This window comes from Globicephala melas, chromosome 7 (assembly GCF_963455315.2).
Source record: "Globicephala melas chromosome 7, mGloMel1.2, whole genome shotgun sequence".
In the NCBI taxonomy this organism is placed as follows: Eukaryota; Metazoa; Chordata; class Mammalia; order Artiodactyla; family Delphinidae; genus Globicephala; species Globicephala melas.
In genome coordinates, this window is record NC_083320.1 from 26,646,342 (window position 1) to 26,663,395 (window position 17,054).

The 17,054-nt window shown below is 34.8% G+C and overlaps 1 protein-coding gene across 8 annotated transcripts in view; it reads left to right on the plus strand.

Annotated features, from left to right (window-relative positions):
• Positions 1-17,054, plus strand: part of KANSL1L (KAT8 regulatory NSL complex subunit 1 like) — a 145,441-nt gene that overhangs the window by 61,537 nt on the left and 66,850 nt on the right. For all 8 annotated transcript variants that reach the window (XM_030853120.2, XM_030853110.2, XM_060301890.1 and 5 more), the window contains exons 4-5: positions 520-717; positions 5,605-5,726. In XM_030853120.2, coding sequence (XP_030708980.1) covers positions 520-717; positions 5,605-5,726 — 320 coding nt within the window. The remainder of the gene's footprint in view (positions 1-519; positions 718-5,604; positions 5,727-17,054) is intronic.

Consider the following 17,054-nt stretch of genomic DNA (forward strand, 5'->3'; position numbering starts at 1 on the left):
GCAGCAACAGGGCTGGAGTTCTTTAGAGTGCTCTGAAAGGAGTTAATATAAAGTTAGATTATTGTTTGGATGTTTGTAACTTTGATATTTTGATTTATGAAATTAGGAGTGCTTAAATACAGAACTCAAGTGGAAATGCTAGTGACCAAAATATCAGAAGGTTATATCTGAAAATGTTCTAAATTTTAGTCAGAAATGTTCATATTCTGCATATAAGCCTTTTACTTTATTCTAAATGTATCATGCTTTTAATGCTAATAACTAAAACCAATAAGAAAAAATAACTTCTTGTATGTAATTTATGACAATATTTTGCAAGCCTAACCCATCAAATATACGTTATTTTAGCCTCACATGTTTTAAATCAGTGACTTTTTTACAGTTAAACTGTACTTCCAAATGTCTATTTTCTGATTTCCAAGGAATAATAAAAAGCATGGTTCGAGAGCATTGTAATGTTAAAGTTGATCTAGCAGTCAATTTGTTTTCATTGCAACTCTTTAATTGCTATTTGTCTAGGGGATAGTGATCCTAGAAGAATGTCGACTTCCAAAAGACATTTTGAAAAAGCAAATCCAATTCGCAGACCAAGCTGTTTCATTAAACACTACAGGGAATCCCCAGATTCCTCAGGAGAGTCAAGATCCTTTACCAGAGCAAGATTTTGAAATGTCACCAAGTAGCCCAACACTACTTCTTCGCAATATAGAAAAACAGGTAATGTGAAGTAAGAGTAAAGTGTGAGTGGCATCAAAATGACTTTCAATTGATTTTATAAACTCTTCAAATAAACGTGTGTCTCTGCTTAAGATATTGGTTATTAAAGTTGGCCGTTTGACATTAAATACAATTGAAATATTTAGTATATATAGTCTCTATTATAATATTGATATAATTAAAGTTATTTAAATATAATATGTGGGACTTCCCCAGTGACGCAGTGGTTGAGACTCCATGCTGCCAATGTTGGGGGCCTGGGTTTGATCCCTGGTCAGGGAACTAGATCCCACATGCATGCCACAACTGGGGAGCCCACGTGCCACAACTAAGGAGCCCGCCAGCTGCAGCTAAGACCCTACACAACCAAATAATAAATAAATTTTTAAAATATTAAAATAAATTAAATAAATAAATATAATATGTAAAGTGTTGGTACATAGCTATAGGGTGATAACTCATTTATACTAAGGTTGGAAAATCTTGTTTTCTAACAAAATAGCTTATCATTGGACTTTTCTCACGGGGAAAGAACAGTGGTACCACTTAATAGATCTGAATGGGGTGTTTGATTAATTTATTGATAGAAAGTTTTAGTGAAAGATAACATTAGGATATAGATTCTTTCATTAAAAAATGATCATGGAAATAGAGAGTCTAATAAACTCCTAATAAATTACTTTGACTCCAAAGCTTTTCCTGGTATTTAAATCCTCTTACGGATGACTCCAGAAGTTTAATTATTCTGTCCTATATTTATCCTTTGAAATCAAAACATTTTTTGAAAGATTAATATTTAAAATTTATTTCATGTTATTTATAAAACTTAAATGAAGAAGAGGTTACATATATAATAGCCAAAATATCAAATGTATAGAAATAGACAAGAAATATGAAGGTATTTTATAAAAAAAATCAACTGCATTACATAAAATAAGAATAATTGAGTCATAACTTGTACTTGAATAGGAAAACACATCACTGCAAATCACAGTAAATTTATTAACCCAATGTGAACTTAATAAAAAAATAGCACTAAGACTTTTTTGAAAGCTGATTGTTGATACTAATATCTACAAAATAGTAAATGTGCAAAAACGTAGATACATTTAAAATACTGAATGTAATATAAATCAAATATTTTATTTGGTAAGCAGACTAATCAAAAAACTAAGGAAATAGAAAAAATATTAGCCATTTATTTTAATGTAGACTTTGGTGGCTCTTAAACAAACCTGGCTTTCTAAGAGTTTGTTAACTTGCAACCGGATTGAATCTGCCAGAATATACTCAGTTGGGACCACAGCTGCATGATTACATTATTCCAGTGGGTAATATGTATTCTCATCCCTGCCCACATTTAATTTTTCTGTTGTTGTTGTTGTAGTTGTTTTTTTTCCTGACATACATTGTGAAATAATATAGTACCAGATTACTACTGTCTTAATCCTGGTAAGTCAGAATGTGGAGTAACTTCTCCCACCCCATATTTGTTAAGTTTGCAATTACCTAGAGTTTTTCTTAATTTTCCAATTTCCAATGCATTGTCAAAATACTATTATGAATATTTTATAATTCAGAAAGTTATTTTGTAATTATCTGGTGTTAAACTGTAATGCACTTTACCATATAAGTGGTGTTTTAAATCAATACTGATTATATTCCTCTTCCCTCTTTTTTTCCCTCCCCTCATCCCTTAGGATCAGTACCTTTTCAGTTTGATCCTAGTTATTTCACACGAATAACGTGAGCACTTGATCAGTAGACCTTTGACTCTTTTTACCTGTAGGTCACTACTTATCCTTTGGAAAGAGTTTTCTTGTATTTTTTTCCTTCTTTTTGTTTAATATTTATTTATTTTATTTATGTATTTAATTTATTTTTTTGGCTGTGTCGGGTCTTAGCTGCGGCTTGCAGGGTCTTCGTTGAGGCATGCAGGATCTTTGGATGTGGCACGCAGTCTCTTCCTTGCGGTGCTCGGGCTTCTCTCTAGTTGTGGCATGCGGGTTTTTTTTTTTTTCTGTAGTTGCAGGGCATGGGCTCCAGGGTGCATGGGCTCTGTAGTTGTGGCCCGTGGGCTCCAGAGTGCATGGGCTCTGTAGCTTGTGGCAGGTGGGCTCTCTCGTTGAGGTATGCGAGCTCAGTAGTTGTAGCACGCGGGCTTAGTTACCCCCCAACATGTGGGATCTTAGTTCCCCCACCAGGGATCGAACCCGCTTCCCCTGCATTGTAAGGCAGATTCTTTACCACTGGACCGTCAGGGAAGTCCCTCTTGTATTTTTTCTTTCTCCTTGGTAGCACCAGTTTGTTTGGTTGGACCTGAGTTCACATCAGAACTGGCTAGTTTGCCGGGCCCAGGGCAAAATGAAATTATACAGCCCTTTGTTAAAAAGTTTTAAGTTTTAAGCCAGTGACAGCAGAACATTAACCAAACATGGGATCCTTCTGAGTGCAGCCCCATGTTACTGCACAGGTTGCTCACCTATGAAGGTGGCCTTGGGTAACATGTTTATTTTAAGTCCCATTGCTGACAGGAGTGTCAGAGGCTTTGGGAGGGAAAGGAACCAGGAGTTGTGAGAATACTAATGGCTCTAGACATGGAGAGGAAAAGGATGCAGAAAAGGGCAGTACCAATCACTTGTAGAGGTCATTTATAAATTACCTGTGAACAGGTAATGTGCTCTTGAAACACATGCTAATAATGTTTTTATAGGCCAATTAAGTTGTTTTCAAATACTCATTAAAGAAGACAGTCTAGGGGTGAGTAAATGGAAGAAGGGGTGGCAAGCCTGATATTACACATATTTTTTTAAAATATAATCTATTGGTATATAACTGTTTGCCTGCCGTAGTGGAACTTGAGTATAGATCAGGTAATCCTTTGACTTGATTAAATTTACTGTTAGAGGAATGTTTTGCTTACCAAACTTATTTATGTTCCTCAAAAACAACTAAAGAGTTGGCAGTTAAGATATAAAGGCACTATTGGGTTGTAGACTGATATGTGTTTTAAAAAATAACATTGATTCATAGTATTAATGCATACTTCCATTATTAGCTAATATATTTTGTTCATAAATTGAAAGGTGACATTATTTTAGAACTTCAGATAATTTAAAATAAATTTCACACAGGTATATTTACATTAGAAACCTCATTATAAATAGCTAGTAAATGTTTTGACTTTTAAAGTTGATTTTTTTTCAGAGTTCAAATTATGCCTCTCCTAATTTTACTTTTATATTCATTTTTACCGTGAATTTTCTATCCCAAATATGGACTCAAGTATATGAGGTTTTCTTGGGCAGGAGTGGGGTGGTTGTTAGGGTAAAGCTGGAGGTTGGTTGTGACGCTGTCACTCTGGACCAATTATTCACACATACTGATTAGCGACCTCCAACGGCTAAGAAGATTTTTAGATATTTTTGGAGGTGGAACAATGAGAAGAGTGTACTCTATAAATTTCTTTGTATGACCAAATTAATGAATACTTGGTAGATGGATAAAGAGTGTATTGGTGATTTTGAAAACTAACTTTAATCTAAAAATGTATAATAATTTAAAAAATAAAGTCATTAGATATGTATTATTTTTCAAGAAAATAAGTGGTGAAAACATTTCAGGGTCTTCTTCATGGAAGACTTTTTGAAGAGTTCAAATATTATATTTAGCTCTATCATATTCTCTAGTCTCATTTCTAATAGCATGTTATTTGTTTCATACAAATAGAGTTGCAAAATAATTATTCCATATGCCCTCGTATTTTAGAATAGAATATCCTTCAGTTAATAAAACAGTGAAATATGTCTATATATTTTTAAAATATAGTCACACTATATTAAGTAAGAAAACCAGATTTTAGAAAATTGATGCAGCATAATTTACTTAAAAGGATGTGTGTGTGCATGTGTGCATACACTCATGCTCACATATATTCAAAATAAAAAGTTTTTTCTTGGGGTATGGATATATACCAAGATATTAGCAATGGTTTTCTCTGTGAAATATGATTACAGGTTATTTTCTTTTCATTTTTGAAACCTCTTCATACTTTCCCTTTTTTCTACAATGAACTACGATGGATTACATGTGTAATGAAAAATGTTGTTATCCTTTTGTAGAAATGTACTCTTTTCCATTGATGTGGTTTATGCTTATTATAATTGTTGTATGTGACTGTTTTGAGAATAATATAATATTTATTGTATATTACAAATATCTTACATATAAGTTTGGGATAAGGGTCAATGAAAATTTGGGGTACCTGAAAAAACTGGTATATTCAAATTAGGAAAAATACTGAGAAGCAGTATGGTATAGGATTCAAGCCTAAGTTTGAATCCTAGCTCCATTTCTTACCAATTTTATAATCCATGATCGAGCTGCTTAATCTGTCTTTGCTTCAGCTTCCTCATCTGTAATTGATTTTAATAGTAGTAGTATCAGTAGTTCTAATATTATCTACTTTGCAAGTTGGTTGTAAAGATTAGAAATATTCTATGTTTAGTGCTTAGTATAGGACCTGGCACATAGTGAGCACTTAATAAATTATAGCTATGAGTTTGTTATTATTAATTTGGCTGCATCAAAGAAAATATTTATGTAGATTCTATCAACTGAGCTTAAATGTTATAGAGGATAGGATGAGTAGACAAAAGAACTGAAGCAAAAAATGATATGAAAAAAAGGGTACTTTAAAATGTAGATTTATTTATAATAATGGAAAAATCAGTAATGGTGTAAATTGTCTTTGTAGAGTAAAATATTTACTAAAACATAAGCATTTACTTGTTTCATGAGAAGTTAAACTTTAATAGGCACTAAAGGTCTGAGATTTAGCCATATTCCTTGCTTAGCAGTAGTAAAAGATTTACTGTTTTCTTGCAGAGCGCACAGTTGACTGAGATCATCAGCAGTTTGATTGCCCCTCTCAACTTGTCCCCAGTGTCATCACCCCTCTCTTCTAAATCCTGTAGCCGTAAATGTCTGGCTAATGGCATTTCCAGGAGGTAGGTGTCAGTGGGATAGTTTTGCTTCTAAATTTGGCTTTGCTTATTTTGTTTTTATTTTGTTTTGATCTTTTAAGTATTATAGCTTCTTTTTTCTTCTTAAGCATTATTAGAGTACAATCAATAAATCATGGATACATTTTTAGATAACATCAAACTTTTATAACTAAGGGAACTATAAACCTGAGAATGAGGGATAAAGCTTTCCAGGAAGTTTCTAAATTTTTATAATGTTTCTAAAAATGAAAAACAGTGATACCATTTGCTACAGAAATACTGCCATATTTAATATACCTTCCATTTTATACATTTTATAGTCTTCAGCTCCATACTGCCCTTGCAATACATTTTAAGAGTGAAAGACCCTACATATAGTTTGGGCATGGAAGATTGATTGGTAGATATCATCCATAAAATTCAGCTTAAGTTTTACTCATGTTGTAAATGAGTCATTTTGGTGGGTATTTTTTGTTTTGTTTTGTTTTTATTTTGGCCGCGCTGCACAGCATGTGGAATCTTAGTTCCCTGACCAGGGATCGAACCCGCACCCCCTACATTAGGAGCAGGGAGTCTCACTCACTGGACCGCTAGGGAAGTTCCCCTAAAATGAGTCATTTTGTATCTCAGCTTTTATAAGGTAAATTTTTTACTAAATGTAATTAATATAATAATTCCTATAATCCTTAGCAATTTATTATATCATGTTAGCAAAAAATATAGATATTATGAATCCTCTTTTGGGAACAACATTTGTTTTCTTTATTTTGCTTACATTTCTCTTTGAATCTTTCCTTTTAAAGATGCAGTTAGAATTTAAAAAGCTACTAGAATATTACTTTGTGTGTGCATCTAATTTTTTTTTCAAATAAAATTGCAGTGAGGGCTTCTTTGCTTTAAGTACCATAAAAGGACTAAGTGTAATTTAGTATCAGAAATATTTATATTAATAATTATATGATTTATTATTAAATTAAAAAATAAAACAAGAAAGGAAGATTCATACCATGGTAAAAATTATGTGAGTAGCTATCAGCTTCTTAATGAGACTAGTGGATATAAACTAAGTCTTAAAATAAAAATGCTGTTATTTTTATTTCTAATTTATTATTTCGAAAGTCTAATTTTTAATACTTTTACAGTTTTGTTTGTACTGGGTCACGTTTACATTGTTCTATTATGGAAACAATTATTCTACTGGTTTTGCTTTATTTTTGTTAACTTTATATTCATTCCTTATAACACTGATGATTCACTTTGAAAGGAAAGATTCTCATATGTTATACAGGATAACTATAATATCTTCATTTATGAGAACATTTCCTCATTAAGAAAGTCATAATTACAAGTTGAGCCATTAAACACCATCAGATTGTGATTTTGGGCTAAGTCAATTTTAGGTAATATTTTATTTACCTAACTAGGCATTACACTATTATACATATACATGTGTGTGTGTGTGAGTGTGTGTGTGTGTGTGTACTAATTTTCATTTTAATGTACTTACCTATATTTTTGGTCATTTATTCACAAAGTATTTATTGCATAACTGTTTGCTGTATGCCATATAGTCAAAGTCCTAGGAATACAATGATGAAGACAAAATCTCCACTTTTAAATAGCTTACAGTCTAGTAGATGAACCATGTCATTGTTTAAACTAACATATAATAATAATAGAAATGTGTGCAGTTGTTTGAATATTTGGTTTAAATAACTGTCATAGTTGAAAAACATATCTCATAAAGATATATAAATCCAAATGAGAGACCAGAACCAAGATGGTGGAGTAGAAGGACGTGCTCTCACTCCCTCTTGTGAGAACACCAGAATCACAACTAGCTGCTGGACAGTCATTGACAGGAAGACACTGGCACTCACCAAAAAAGATACCCCACATCCAAACACAAAGGAGAAGCCACAATGAGACGGTAGGAGGAAACAATCACAGCAAAATCAAATCCCATAACTGGTGGGTGGGTGACTCACAGACTGGAGAACACTTATACCACAAAAGTGCACCCACTGGAGTGAAGGTTCTGAACCCCACGTCAGGCTTCCCAACCAGGGGTTCCAGCAACGGGAGGAGGAATTCCTAGAGAATCAGACTTCGAAGCCTAGTGGGATTTGATTGCAGGACTTCAACAGGACTGGGGGAAACAGAGACCCCACTCTTGGAGGGCACACAAAAAGTAGTGTGCGCATCAGGACCCAGAGGAAGGAGCAGTGACCCCAGGGGAGACTGAACCAGACCTACCTGCTAGTGTTGAAGGGTCTCCTGCAGAGGTGGGGGGTGGCTGTGGCTCACCGTGGGGACGACGACACTGGCAGCAGAAGATCTGGGAAGTACTCCTTGGTGTGAGCCCTCCCAGAGTCTGCCATTACCCCACCAAAGAGCCCAGGTAGGCTCCAGTGTTGGGTTGCCTCAGGCCAAACAACCAACAGGGAGGAAACCCAGCCCCACCCATCAGTACTCAAGTGGATTAAAGTTTTACTGTGCTCTGCCCACCAGAGCAACAGCCAGCTTTACCCACCACCAGTCCCTCCCATCAGGAAACCTACACAAGCCTCTTAGATAGCCTCATCCACCAGAGGGCAGACAGCAGAAGCAAGAAGAACTACAATCCTGCAGCCTGTGGATCAAAAACCACATTCACAGAAAGATAGACAAGATGAAAAGGCAGAGGGCTATGTACCAGATGAAGGAACAAGATAAAACCCCAGAAAAACAACTAAATGAAGTGGAGATAAACAACCTTCCAGAAAAAGAATTCAGAATAATGATAGTGAAGATGATATAGGACCTTGGAAAACCAATGGAGGCAAAGATCGAGAAGATGCAAGAAATGTTTAGCAAACACCTAGAAGAATTAAAGAACAAACAAACAGAGATGAACAATACAATAACTGAAATGAAAACTATGCTAGAAGGAATCAGTAGCAGAATAACTGAGGCAGAAGAACGGATAAGTGACCTGGAAGACAGAATGGTGGAATTCACTGCTGTGGAACAGAATAAAGAAAAAGGAATGAAAAGAAATGAAGACAGCCTAAGAGACCTCTGGGACAACATTAAACGCAACAACATTCGCATTACAGGGGTCCCAGAAGGAGGAGAGAGAGGAAGGACCCAAGAAAATATTTGAAGAGATTATAGTTGAAAACTTCCCTAACATGGGAAAACGAAATACCCACCCAAGTACAGGAAGTGCAGCGAGTCCCATACAGGATAAACCCAAGGAGAAACACGCAGAGACACATAGTAATCAAATTGGCAAAAATCAAAGACAAAGAAAAATTATTGAAAGCAGCAAGGGAAAAACGAGAAATACCATACGAGGGAACTCCCATAAGGTTAACAGCTGATTTCTCAGCAGAAACTTTACAACACAGTAGGGAGTTGCATGATATACTTAAAGTGATGAAAGAGAAGAAGCTAGAACCAAGATTACTCTACCCGGCAAGGATCTCATTCAGATTCGATGGAGAAGTCAAAAGCTTTACAGACAAGAAAAAGCTAAGAGAATTCAGCACCACCAAACCACCAAACCCGTTCTACAACGAATGCTAAAAGAACTTCTCTAAGTGCAAAACACAAGAGAAGAAAAGGACCTACAAAAACAAACCCAAAACATTAAGAAAATGGTCATAGGAACATACATATAATTACCTTAAACGTGAATGGGTTAAATGCTCCAACCAAAAGACACAGGCTTGCTGAATGGATACAAAAACAAGACCCATATACATGCTGTCTACAGGATATCCACTTCAGACCTGCAGACACATACAGACTGAAAGTGAGGGGATGGAAAAAGATATTCCATGCAAGTGGAAATCAAAAGAAACCTGGAGTAGCAATACTCATATCTGATAAAATAGACTTTAAAATAAAGAATATTACAAGAGAGAAGGAAGGACACTACATAATGATGAAAGGATCAATCCAAGAAGACAATATAACAATTATAAATATATATGCACCCAACATAGAAGCACGTTGATAAATAAGGCAACTACTAACAGCTCTAAAAGAGGAAATCGAAGGTAACACAATAATAGTGGGGGACTTTAACACCTCACTTACACCAATGGACAGATGATCCAAAATGAAAATAAATAAGGAAACAGAAGCTTTAAATGACACAATAGACCAGATAGATTTAGTTGATATTTATAGGACACTCCATCCAAAAACAGCAGGATTACACTTTCTTCTCAAGTGCGCACGGAACATTCTCCACGAATGTGATACAATGATACAATGATACAATGTGATCTCCACGATAGATCACATCTAGGGTCACAAATCAAGCCTCAGTAAATTTAAGAAAATTAGAATCATATCAAGCATCTTTTCTGACCAAAATGCTATGAGATTAGAAATCAGTTACAGGGGGAAAAACGTAAAAAACACAAACACGTGGAGGCTAAACAATATGTTACTAAATAACCAAAAGATCACTGAAGAAATCAAAGAGGAAATCAAAAAATACCTAGAGACAAATGACAATGAAAACACGACGATCCAAAACCTATGGGATGCAGCAAAAGCAGTTCTAAGAGGGAAGTTTGTAGCTATACAAGCCTACCTCAAGAAACGAGAAAAATCTCAAATAAACAATCTAACCTTACACCTAAAGGAACTAGAGAAAGAAGAACAAACAAAACCCAAAGTTAGCAGAAGGAAAGAAATCGCAAAGATCAGAGCAGAAATAAATGAAATAGAAACAAAGACAACAATAGCAAAGATCAACAAAACTAAAAGCTGGTTCTTTGAGAAGATAAACAAAATTGATAAACCATTAGCCAGACTCATCAAGAAAAAGAGGGAGAGGACTCAAATCAGTAAAATTAGAAATGAAAAAGGAGAAGTTACAACAGGCACCACAGAAATACAAAGCATCGTAAGAGACTACTACAAGCAACTCTATGCCAATAAAATGGACAACCTGGAAGAAATGGGCAAATTCTTAGAAAGGTATAACCTTCCAATACTGAATCAGGAAGAAATAGAAAATATGAACAGACCAATCACAAGTAATGAAATTGAAACTGTGATTAAAAATCTTCCAACAAACAAAAGTCCAGGACCAGATGGCTTCATAGGTGAATTCTGTCAAACATTTAGAGAAGAGCTAACACCCATCCTTCTCAAACTCCTCCAAAAAATTGTAGAGGAAGGAAAACTCCCAAACTCATTCTATGAGGCCACCATCACCCTGATACCAAAACCAGACAAAGATACAACAAAGAAAGAAAATTACACACCAATATCACTGATGAATATAAATGCAAAAATCCTCAACAAAATACTAGCAAACAGAATCCAACAACACATTGAAAGGATCATACACCATGTTCAAGTGGGTTTTATCCCAGGGATGCAAGGATTCTTCAGTATACCCAAATCAATCAATGTGATACATCATATTAACAAATTGAAGAATAAAAAGCATATGATCATCTCAATAGATGCAGGAAAAGCTTTTGACAAAATTCAACACCCATTTATGATCAAAACTCTCTAGAAAGTGGGCATAGAACCTCAACATAATAAAGACCATATATGACAAACCCACAGCAAACATCATTCTCAATGGTGAAAAACTAAAAGCATTTCCTCTAAGATCAGGAACAAACAAGAATGTCCACTCTCACCACTATTATTCAGCATAGTTTTGGAAGTCCTAGCCACGGCAATCAGAGAAGAAAAAGAAAAAGAAGGAATCCAAATTGGAAAAGAAGAAGTAAAACTGTCACTGTTTGCAGATGACATGATACTATACATAGAGAATCCTAAAAATGCCACCAGAAAACTACTAGAGCTAATCAGCGAATTTGGTAAAGTTGCAGGGTACAAAATTAATGCACAGAAATCTCTTGCATTCCTTTACACTAATGAAGAAAAATCTTAAAGGTAAATTAAGGAAACACTCCCATTTTCTACTGCAACAAAAAGAAGAAAATACCTAGGAATAAACCTACCTAGGGAGACAAAAGACCTGTATGCAGAAAACTATAAGACACTGATGAAAGAAATTAAAGATGATACCAACAGATGAAGAGATATACCATGTTCTTTGATTGGAAGAATCAATATTGTGAAAATGACTCTACTACCCAAAGCAATCTACAGATTCAATGCAATCCCTATCAAATTACCAATGACATTTTTTACAGAACTAGAACAAAAAATCTTAAAATTTGTATGGAGACACAAAAGACCCCGAATAGCCAAAGCAGCCTTTAGGGAAAAATATGGAGCTGTAGGAATCAGACTCCCTGACTTCAGACGATACTACAAAGCTACAGTAATCAAGACAGTATGGTACTGGCACAAAAACAGAAACACAAATCAATGGAACAAGATAGAAAGCCCAGAATAAACCCATGCACCTATGGTCAACTATCTGTGACAAAGGAGGCAAGGATATATAATGGGGAAAAGACAGTCTCTTCAATAAGTGGTGCTGGGAAAACTGGACAGCTACATGTAAAAGAATGAAATTGGAACTCTCCCTAACACCATACACAAAAATAAACTCAAAATGGATTCGAGACCTAAATGTAAGACCAAACACTATACAACTCTTAGAGGAAAACATAGGAGGAACACTCTTTGACATAAATCACAGCAAGATCTTCTTTGATCCACCTCCTAGAGTAATGGAAATTAAAAAGATAAGCAAATGGGACCTAATGAAACTTCAAAGCTTTTGCACAGGAAAGGAAACCATAAACAAGACAGAAAGAGAACCCTCAGAATGGCAGAAAATATTTGCAAACGAATCAACGGACAAAGGATTAATTTCCAAAATATATAAACAGCTCATGCAGCTCAATATTAAGGAAACAAGCAACCCAATACAAAAATGGGCAGAAGACCTAAATAGACATTTCTCCAAAGAAGACATACAGATGGACAAGAAGTCCATGAAAAGCTGCTCAACATCACTAATTATTAGAGCAATGCAAATCAAAACTTCAATGAGGCATCACCTCACACCAGTTAGGATGGGCATCATAAGAAAATCTATAAACAACAAATGCTGGAGAGGGTGTGGAGAAAAGGGAACCCTCTTGCACTGTTGGTAGGAATGTAAATTGATACAGCCACTATGGAGAACAGTATGGATGTTCCTTAAAAAACCAAAAATAGAATTACCATATGATCCAGCAATCCCACTACTGGGCATATTCCCAGAGAAAACTATAATTCAAAAAGACACATGCACCCCAGTGTTCATTGCAGCACTATTTGCAATAGCCAGGTCATGGAAGCAACGTAAATGCCCATCAGACGAATGGATAAAGACAGACACATGGCTAAAGAAGAAGTGTTAGATATATACAATGGAATATTACTCAGCCTTAAAAAGGAACGAAATTGGGTCATTTGTTGAGACGTGGATGGATCCTAGAGACTGTTATACAGAGTGAAGTAAGTCAGAAAGAGATAAACAAATATCGTATCTTAACACATGTATGTGGAACCTAGAGAAATGGTACAGATGAACTGGTTTTCAGGGCAGAAGTTAAGACACAGATGTAGAGAACAAATGTATGGACACCAAGGGGGTAAAGCCGTGGGAGGGTGCGGTTGGTGGTGTGATGAATTGGGCGATTGGAATTGACATGTATATACTGATGTGTATAAAATTGATGACTAATAAGAACCTACTGTATTAAAAAAATTAAATTAAATTAAAAAAATAATTCCAAATGAAAGAAATGTACCATTGGCTGTATTTACTAAATCATGATACTTTTTCAGTCCTATCTACTAATAATCAAAGGTTCTTGTTGAAATCAGCTAGTAACTGCCATCTTTCCTGATGTTAAGTAGTCGTTCGTACAAACTAATTTGGAAGTTTATAGCAGTTTTAAAACCTACTAAAATTCTTTGATAGATTTAAGAGCAGATAAAAATTCATCCTCCAGTTTTTTGAAGTGTGCTGACATATGTGTTTTAATTAATTTTATTCATTTCACTAATGTATTTATTTTTGACAACAGTCAAGATTTTTTCCAAATCCTTTGTACATAACATGAATTTTTTTCAAAAAGCACTTATTTTCACATTTGCTATCAAAATATAATATTTCCCTTGAAGGAAAGATTGTATTTATTTTCTAACATTTGCTAGAAAATGTAATACAGCTACCTTTCATCAACTCGGAAGGGTGAGAAAATGTAGAATGTTAGAGTTTTTTAAATGTATAATTGATCTTTAAGTTTAATAAGTCTTGGTACCAGGTAATAAGCAAACTGTTATGTGTAACAAAAGATTTGGGGGATATTCCAGGTCTCATTAAAATTTTTGTAAAAAATTCTATTTATGATAATATATACCATAATATACAAATATATTTAACCAGGAACCTAGAAACTGGAATATATTACAGATAAGAGAGTAATAACACTGAAGGAAAAGTAGAAAATTTTGAAGATATGTGGTTGTTGTGTCCAATGTCAAAGAGAGGTACTAAAATATATCTCTTGGTTTTGTCAGTTATAAATTGAGACCTTAGCAAGAATGTGTAGTTGCATGACAGAGAGATGAGAGTGGGTTAAGGGAATGGGAGATGAAATAGAGAGGAGTCAAGATTATATTTTTAAGGCTGCTCACTGTAAAGGCTGTAATAAAATGTATGTACAACGTCAAGGAAGGTGTTTTTTGTTTTTAAGATGGAAGAAATGTAAGCATCTTTATTAAAATAAAGAGAAGGGAAAGAGCTAGAGATGGGAAATGTAGAGATACATACCACAAAATTATGGTGGGACCTTGTGACAGGAGAAATCTACTTGTTCCTTGAAAGTGGAGTGAAAGAGATTAAAATGGATATAGATGCAGTTGTTTATAAAGTGACTATAGCTAAATTAAAAGTAGGAAAGGGGCTGAAGGAGTTTGGTAAAGGTTTGGATAGACATTGACAAGTAAAACACAGCCCTTTCCCTGTGTTTTCCTCTATTCCCTTCCTTATTCAGTAGCAGAGAAGCCTGCCCCTGAAGAAGGATGGTATGTGATTTCTAAGGGGTTTTTTTTTGTTTTTGTTTTTTAGTATCTTAACTATATTGTGAAAAGTACATGATATTTGTAAAACTATTTATTATTTAATTGAATTTTTAATAAAATAAATGCATAGTAGTGAAATTCTATAAATTTAACAGATTATTCTACATTACTCATATTTAAGAATGTTACCATAGATTTTGAAAATTAATAGGATATATAATTTCACATTATAGTAATATATGAAAAAGTTTTGATTTAGGGATATCTGTATTGAAGCAGTGTGAAATTTATTTATTTATGAACCTTTTGACTCTGGGAGTAAAATGGCAAATGAGGCCTAGTTTTATTTCTTGTATCTTTCTGTTTTTTCCAATATTATTGTTATTTTTTTTCTTTACATATAGTTTTATATGAACGAAACATCTTTCAAACTTAAAGCTTTTCAGGAGTAAGGGCTTAGTCTAATGTTATTCAAGCTTGATACTTAACCACAAAGCACTTTCTGAAGATATCCTATTAAGCATATAAATAGTATTCATTGTATGTATTTAAGTAAATGTGAAGGTAAGAAAATTCATCATTTGAGAATTTTTAAAATTCAGGTAAAATGTACATACCATAAAATTTACCATTTTAACCGTTTTTGAGTTTAGTGGCATTGGGTAATTCACATTTTTGTCAGTAGTTGCCATCCTCCATCTCCAGAACTTTTTTCATCTTCCTGAATTGAAACTTTACATCCATTACATAATAACTCCACATTCTTCCTTCTTCCCAGTTCTTAGCAACCACCATTCTACTTTATATCTCTACGAATTCGACTACTCTAGGTACCTCATATAAGTGAAATCATACAGTATTTATCCTTTTGTGACTGCCTTATTTCACTTAACATAAAGTTGTCAAGGTTCATCCATATTGTAGCTTGTATCAACATTCCCTTTTTAAAGGAATAAAATTCTGTTTTATGTATAGACCTTTTTTTTAAACTTTAAATCAGTTTATTGACATAGTAACACAACACACTTGCCTCCCTGACCCCCCCATCCCCCTCACCCAATCTAGATCTCTCCCACTTCCTTCTCCCTTAGAACAAGCTGTTCAGTGAAAACAGAAAAGGGCAGACCACTTCTGCATCCCCAGTCCCATGCCTAAGCCCTGTGGAGCAGGTCTCAGGCACTACTCAGAACCTGTTAGGGAGGGAGGGGGAAAGTTAGCACTAGACTCAGCTAGGCAGAGGCATCCAATCCCCAAGAACAGATTCCCCCACAGCACCCAGGCCCTGAGTTGCTATTTTATTGGGACCAATTTTGTTTATCCATTGATCCTTGTATGAACATTTGGGTTGCTTCCTCCACCTTTTGGCTAGTGTGAATAATGCTTCTATGAACATGGGTATACAAATATTTGTTTGAGTTCCAGCTTTTTATTTTTTGGATATGTACCCAGAAGGGGAATTGGGGAATTGAATAAGAGTTTTTGTAATTGTTTACTTAGAAAATGAGAAATTATTGAATGTCGTTAATGATATTTCTAAGCCAAAATCTTAAAAAAAGCAAGAACCCAGAAAAGTAAACAAAGCACAGCAATCTACTTTGTCTGAGGCCAAATTCCGTCAAAATTAAGTTGAGGTTTTGATAGCTTTCTGGGGAAAGAAAAAAATCAAAGCCAAATCCAGGAAAATCAAGTGAAGTTTTAATAGCTTATGGGGTTAGAAGATGATAAATCAAAGCCCATGGCTTTGCCTATAGTAGAGCGATAAAATGAAAGCCTGCCTATATTTAGCTGAGATCACCTTCCTCCAGGAGCTACACCTTCACAGTAGATGTAAATAAGAAAGAAAACTGATTCCCTTTCCTGAACCCTCCTACACTGTTGGTGGGAATATAAATTGGTGCAGCCACTATGGAAAACAGTATGGAGTTTCCTTAAAAAACTAAAAATAGAGTTGCCATATAATCCAGCAATCCCACTCCTGGGCATATATCCAGAGAAAAACTCTAATCTGAAAAGATTCATGCACCCCAGCGTTCATAGCAGCACTATTTACAATACATGTAATACAAATACAAGCCAAAACATGGAAGCAACTTAAATGCCCATCAGTAGATGAATGCATATGTTTACAATAACCAGGACATGGAAGCAACCTAAGTGTCCACCAACAGATGAATGGATAAAGAAGTTGTGGCATGTGTGTACAATGGAATATTACTCAGCCATAAAAAGAAATGGAATTGAGTTATTTGTGGTGAGGTGGATGGACCTAGAGTCTGTCATACAGAGTGAAGAGTGTCAGAAAGACAAAAACAA